The sequence below is a fragment of the Frankliniella occidentalis genome, unplaced genomic scaffold (assembly GCF_000697945.3).
Source record: "Frankliniella occidentalis isolate FOCC.00 unplaced genomic scaffold, Focc_3.1 Scaffold8, whole genome shotgun sequence".
Taxonomy (NCBI): Eukaryota; Metazoa; Arthropoda; class Insecta; order Thysanoptera; family Thripidae; genus Frankliniella; species Frankliniella occidentalis.
In genome coordinates, this window is record NW_026267138.1 from 624,547 (window position 1) to 631,021 (window position 6,475).

The window sequence follows — 6,475 nt, forward strand, 5'->3', positions numbered from 1 at the left end:
TTCCGGAAGCGACGCGGCGGCGTCGCGGTGTGTGTAGCCGGACTCGAGGGAAAACAACAAAAGCACAGCGGGGGAGACCGGGCGAACGGTTCTCTTGAACGTGAATGAGGTCCTTCCGTAAACCGAGGGAGCGGAGAGATATCGACAGGGTGTGCTGAGTAAACGGAGAGTGGGTGGTGGCGTCGGCCTGCGGGGGCTGTGGCGGAGACTAAACAAAAGAAACGCATCGGGGGGCCCTATTCGCCCGCGTGCTTAGTACTGCAGTGCGTGCCCCGCAACAGCGGCGGCGGAGAGCGGGGTGGCGGATGTTGGCGATCCTCGCGGACACCGCGGGACCCGAGGGACCTTCTACTTCCTCGCCGGCCTATATCGAGAACGCCCGGAAGCAGCGGCGGCCAGTGCAGACTCGGTAAAGTAAAACGTGTCCGGAGTTGCGCGGGTCGACGGCGCGGTCCTGGCCGGCAGGGCCGTCGCCATCACGTCAGCGCGAGTTACCTCCGCGATGCTACCGACCGCGCCGTGCGCGAGGAATGCGGAGGGACCGCGCGGCGCAGCGACACCGAACGGGCCTATCGCCCGCGAGCACGCGAACCCCGCGCCGGACCACCGGCAGTCTCCGGGGGGAGCACTTCGAGCTTGCCAAAGGCCGAGCCAAAGGCCCTTCTAGCCCTTCGCTTCTACTAGTCCTGGAGCGCCTGGGGCAGACATTAGGGTGGCTAGCTGCACCGGCAGCCTTCCGAGGGAACCACTTCGCGAGCCGAGCGAAGAGCGAAGGCCCTACTAGAAGCCGAATAGCACAGACTTTAGTACTCATTTTTTGGGGAAAGCCGTTCGTAAGATAGCGATGGTCGGGCTCACCGCCCCGCGAACTTTGCTTTTTGCTGCGCTCCTTCGAGGAAAAGTTGGCCAGCCCAACACCCTCTTCGAGATGGGCGCCGGGCTGCTACTTTGGTAAGAGAGCGAGTAAGCGTTTGTGGCCGCGATGATTCTCACTTCACAGAAAAAGGTCGTAAACGGGTCCCCTAAACACACATACATGCAGCCGGGCTGCGCTGGCGGCGCTGTACCACGGGCTGTGCTGTGCCGCACCAACCCTCCCACCCCCGCCCAATAGCTCGGACGGACAGCAGCCGGTCAGGGCACTCAAGTGAGTACGGGGGGCAGAGGAACTTCGCTTGAAATTTATTTGGGGAAGACACACAGTCCGGGAAGTGGGCAGACTGAAACCAAAAGTCGAAAATATATGGCCCGGCGGACCAGCGGGCGATAGTCCAACGCGCCTTCCGACTTTTGCAATAGTTTACACTAATTCGTTCAATTCTGCGACACGCCATCACTTCAACCGGCTCGTTAATGTGTCGAATCCAAGGGGCACTTCATTGTGTTTAATTAACGTGGAGGCCGACAGCTCCCAGGACCACCGCGGAGCCGAGGGGATTCAGTCCTTTTGAATTAAATATAAAAAGAAGGCTGCCGTACACACACATCGATCGGTTTCACCGCGCTCCCGCGCTGCGAGGACCATAAGATAAAAAGTCATATAAACACTGACAAACTGTGAAATAAACAGTTGGGAAGAAATAAGGCCGTGCTGTCGAGGATGGCACGACCGGCGCGCACGGGATGGGGAGGGGGGGGGGCGGCCCCCCGCGGGGCGCACAGCATCGCACCGCGCCGCGCCACGTCGCACCTCGCGCGCTCTCATGAGCTCAAATTTATGCATTCCGGGAAGCGTTTCATTTCCATATTATGAGAATTGCTTTACGGTGTCGTGTTGACCGAATTAAAGCGCCCTGCAACAGAGTCCGCGGGGACGACAATTATTTATCGGTGCGCCGATGTGGATACACCCCGTGCTCGCGGGGCAGTTCGGGGCGCTCGCTGGCAGCGTGCGCCTCTGAGCACCTAGTCAACTTCTAGGGTGGCCCCGTTGCGGATAATTTGAAGGGCTAACGGGTGGTCACGTGGGCTCAGTTTTGTCACAAATTTGTAACTTGCAACATAAAGAATTCAGAACTACCTAAGATGTGTATAAAAATGCATCTTTCTCTGGACAAAAAATAATGCCGTTTGGCAATCTTTGGTAATTATTGGTAACCTTCGGTAACCGTTGGTAATCTTTACAATTTGGTAATCCGCTGTTACACACTTTTATGGGGTTGGGGTTGGGCACCCCGGTTCCCATGGAATCCCACTTTCAAACGGCAACAAAATCCAGCCAGCTGTCGTGACGACATTTTCTCAAGAAGTTCGGGATGAAAGCTCGTTCCTCGTATTTCTCCAGATCAGCGCAATCAGCGGGATACCATTCCTGAGAAAATTGCTCCCGGGTGCGGTATGGTTTTTTCTTTGGTAAAGTTTCAAGTTTACCATGTATACGCGAGATGGTGGTGCCAGCTCGTCGCCTCGCACCGCACCCCGCGCGGGAGCGGTTGACACTTTTCATGCATCGCGGCGTTTGACAAAGCTGAGGCGCGGCCGGGCGCGGCCATGTGCGTCCTGGAGGCTGACGCGGCCCCTGTCCCGTTGGAGGTGACTGACACGGCCAGGGGAGGACGGCGCGGCGCCGGCGTCTGCAGTCAGTCCGAAGCAAGCCTTCGCGGGATGCTCGTGCTCCTCGTGCTGGCGGCGACGTTCGACGCCGTCGTCGCGGCCACCGAAGAGGCTCCGGCTGGCGGCCTGACGCCCACACCCGCGACCGACGTCACCCTGGTGATGGTCGCGGGCCGACACGGCGCCGAGTCCTTGTTGTCGACGTCGTCAGCTACCACGGCCTTCTCAGACGGACCTGCCCCGGTAAAGCTGTTTCAGGAACACTACTGGTGGAGTGTTGGGAAATTGGGAAGATTTTGATGAATCTTATGGCATCTAGTTTTTAAAGTGGAGAGGCGATCGTGGGGGCCATCATCTTTTCGTGGGCTGTATTTTATTTAGCAGACGTCGCGCCAATTATTCTTGAATAATGCTGTTTTCAAAATAATGCTGTTTGAACCGTGTAGGAAGCACAGGCGCTGGGATCGGCTCCGCGGCTCCAGGACGGGAGCGTGAACCCGGACGACAGCCTCCAGGACGACGACGATGAGGAGTATGGTCAGTAACAACGAAAACGCGTGGAAATGAAGCGGGCAAATGAACATTCAAAGCAAATGTGTTAATCAAAAGAAATTGTGCGCTGCCGTTTTACAGAAGATGACGATACTGAGGAGTACGAATACGACGAGGAGGAGGACGAGGATTCTTACGAGGATCCCGATGAGTTCGAGTACGAGGATGGTGAGGGCGACGATGACGAGGAGGAAAGTAGCGGTCTCCGGGACGCCGAGTACGAGGAGGAGGACTACGGCGAGGACGACGACGATGAGCGCGAGGGGGCGGGCGACGGCGAGGTCCAGCCAAAGGAAAGGACGGCCGAGCCCGTAGAAGAGAAGGCCGAGGAGGCCGAAGAAAAGGTCATCCAGGACGCCGTCGTGCGTGAACGGCGCGCCGAGGTGCGCAGTCTTAGCGACCTGCCCTTGTCCAAGCTGCTCCGCGTGCAGACAGAACTGCGCCGTCTCACCGGCCACTCGGCGCCCAAAGGTTACTAAGGGTGACAAACGGTGACAGAAGCCCACCGTCAAAGTTCAACTTCAATTAATCCAACTCATTGTTGTTTTCTCTGGCTCAGATCAATGCGACGGCCAGAAGAAACAAGACGGGCCATCTCGCCGGTGGATGTCGGGGGCCACCGCCGTGGAGAGGGGTGCGGCCGCGCCAACCAGCCCCAACGCGCAGCCCCTCAACTGGGGCGCCGCCACCTCGCCGACGGCCGGCAGGCGGAAAGGTGAGCGGCTCCGGCTCAGGCGCATACGCCCTTCTAAGCCCTCAAACTACTACTTCATATAACGTCTGTTACAGGGACCCCAACCAGCACGCAGTCCCCAGTGCGCCGCCGTGGAGGCGGGGTAGGCGACCGCGGTGGCGGGGACCGGGGCGGCGGCTGGTCGTCGCACGAGGACTGGGAGGAAGAGGTGCACGAGGAGGAGGAGGACGAGGGCGGCTGGATCAGCTGGAACAAGGGCCACAAGAAGAAGGGCAAGGGCGACATTGGCTCCATCTTTCACATCTCCGTCACGTTCCTGGCCTTCCTCGCGTTCGGCGGCTACCTGCTGTGTCTCATCATGCAGGCCGTCAAGGGCAACGGTTACTACAACTACCCTGGGGCGCAAGGTGCGCTGCGGCCGGCGCCCAACGTCATGATGGTCATGATGCCGAACCGGGCCGTGACGCGGCGCCCGGGCAGGCCCACGGGGACGACGACGGGCAGGAGGAAGCGGGACGCGACCGACCAGCCTCCAGACGGGGGACAGCCAGCGTCCTGGAGGGACTGGGTGCCGTCATTCGGCGAGGAGGACATGCGGCTGCTGCCCGAGGTGTGTCCAAAGACCTGTACGCCATCGAACAGGCCCGCGAACAGACCACTATGACTTTGGGTAAACACTGTGCTAGTTGCAGATGGACGTGGACCGCATGCACCGCGCCCTGCTCGTCGTGGCCGAGGGCTACGCCTCTTTCTACCACAAGAAGTACACCTCCGTGCAGCCGTAGGCAGCGCAGGTGCGCATCACGCCCGACAACGCCTCCGCTAAGCCCGTCAGAGCGTGATGCGTGGCGTGACACGGCGTGACCCCGGGCGTGACAACCGCTAGCGGCGTCACCGAGTGTGACAGCGGCTGTGGGCCGCGGGGCCTGCCCTGCACGCGCAGTGTCGCGCAGTGCAGCCATCAGGATGCTGGGTCGGCTGCTCGCCGTGTCCGCCGCTCTGTGGCTCCTGGCGGCGCCCGCGGCTCCCGAGCGCGTGGCCAGCGCCACCCCCACCAGCCCCACCGCCGACCAGCCCCAGCAGCAGAGGCACATCAGCCTGCCCGACGTTCTGGACCCTACTGGTACACTCTGACTTGACTAAACATGAGGTGACCCAAGGTTTTTCGTTAAAAGATTGCGCCCATAGTGAAAACAAAGCATTCTTTTTGAGTTCTTAACTTTTTATTTCTTTTTAAAGGGGGGCATGGTCACTATTTGAGATTATCGATTTTTGATCATTAAACGAGAAGTCGTCCTTATAGTTCATTCCGCTAAATGTGGAAACACCGGTATCCCTCTAATCACTTCACTCGCTCGGACAAGGATATGTGGGAGCTACAATCGTTAAAATGCTTTCCGTATTTTGATGCCTTTTATCAGAACAGTCACCAAGAATACAAAGGTGGAGAACTGACATGGGCAAATGGGATCTACTGCTTGCTCATTCTCGCTCCTTCCGCAGGGGTTGTCGGGCACATCGGTGAGACCTTGGGCCAGGCGGGGCGCGTCCTGGGCCTCCGCATCGCCGACACCGTCGCCGACCTGGTGAGCAGCGCGTTCAGCCACAGCCCTGCCAAGACGCACTTCCCGCAGCCGCCGTGGACCCGCGGCGACCCCGGCGTGGCCCCGGTGCCGATGTCGGGCCCGTACAACCAGTACAACCCCCCGCAGCAAGCGGCGCCCATGGCGGCGACCCCCTCCGTGCTGGGCGGCATCCTCAGGCTGCTCGGCCTCGACTCCAGCAAGCTCGGCGCCATCGCCCTCAACGGCGTCATCTTCCTCGCCCAGCTCGTGAGTTCACGTCTTGTAGACGGTCGTCACCGCCAACGTTCTGCTTAGCGTCTCAAAAACAAACAACGGCGTACAGATCAGCAGTTCATTCGGCGCTCGGCCGGGCGTGGCGACGCACGGCAGGTCGAGAGGTGCGGCCAGCGGCGCCACGGCGGATGGCGACGCCCAGCAGGGCGCGGCCGACGAGGCGGACGTCACCGCTGAAGAGGACCTCGACGAGGAGCCCGCCGGTACACCGCTCTCCTGGATCTTGGACAACCCCGCCGTCAAGGTAGGCAGCACAACGCGCGCGACTGTCGGCTCGGTGGCCCACTCCCTGGTCCACAGGCGCACGCTGCCGGCGCGCCCCGCTCGGCGCGACCAGACCCTAACGGGCCTAACAGTACACCTGTCTGGATCAAGCTTTACCGTACGAACAGACAGTTGGGGACTTCTTTCCTCGCACCGTGTGTGATTTCGCCGCAAAAAAAAATATGAAGCGGGCTCCCGGGTGTCGACCCGGACTGTCCGAAAATCGAACTGATTTCGGTACAGAATATTTTTATAAGGGGATGAAAACTCTAAGATGGTCCACAGACCCCATCCTTTAATTTGCTTGCACTGTACCGCATGGAGGCGTGCGGGCGCGTTGCACACTCACACGGGACCATGAGGCGCCGCCTGCATGCGGTACAGAAAGGGTCTATGGACCACTCTGGACGCGCAACTAAAACGAGTTATATACCAGGTGGCTGATTCACGCCACGCACTCCTGTAGTTATGCTGTACCGCATGCACGAGTGCGGGCGGGTTGCCTACTCGCTCGGCTCGTAAGGCGCCGTGGACAGGGGCGATAGGCAAGCCC

General features: G+C 59.8%; 2 protein-coding genes across 2 annotated transcripts in view; both read left to right on the plus strand.

The window, feature by feature from the left end:
• The first annotated feature begins 2,896 nt into the window (after positions 1 to 2,896).
• LOC113203833 (uncharacterized) lies at positions 2,897 to 4,616 on the plus strand. Its single transcript, XM_052274908.1, has 5 exons — positions 2,897 to 3,090; positions 3,187 to 3,576; positions 3,665 to 3,820; positions 3,895 to 4,409; positions 4,492 to 4,616. The coding sequence occupies exons 3-5, from the start codon at positions 3,712 to 3,714 to the stop codon at positions 4,582 to 4,584; spliced, it is 717 nt and encodes a 238-aa protein (XP_052130868.1). The 5' UTR covers positions 2,897 to 3,090; positions 3,187 to 3,576; positions 3,665 to 3,711; the 3' UTR covers positions 4,585 to 4,616.
• Positions 4,617 to 4,749: 133 nt separating this feature from the next.
• LOC113203832 (uncharacterized) overlaps positions 4,750 to 6,475 on the plus strand; it is a 14,409-nt gene continuing 12,683 nt past the window's right edge. The window contains exons 1-3 of the mRNA XM_052275410.1: positions 4,750 to 4,922; positions 5,303 to 5,631; positions 5,708 to 5,902. Of these exons, the coding sequence (XP_052131370.1) occupies positions 4,766 to 4,922; positions 5,303 to 5,631; positions 5,708 to 5,902 (681 nt within the window). The 5' untranslated portion in view covers positions 4,750 to 4,765. The remainder of the gene's footprint in view (positions 4,923 to 5,302; positions 5,632 to 5,707; positions 5,903 to 6,475) is intronic.

Bases quoted from the DNA above. Each gene is read 5' to 3' on its own strand.
- LOC113203833 (XM_052274908.1), top strand. From the start codon at position 3,712: ATGTCGGGGGCCACCGCCGTGGAGAGGGGTGCGGCCGCGCCAACCAGC. The intron at 3,821-3,894 runs GTGAGCGGCTCC...CGTCTGTTACAG, and splicing joins GACGGCCGGCAGGCGGAAAG to GGACCCCAACCAGCACGCAG. The intron at 4,410-4,491 runs GTGTGTCCAAAG...TGCTAGTTGCAG, and splicing joins ACATGCGGCTGCTGCCCGAG to ATGGACGTGGACCGCATGCA.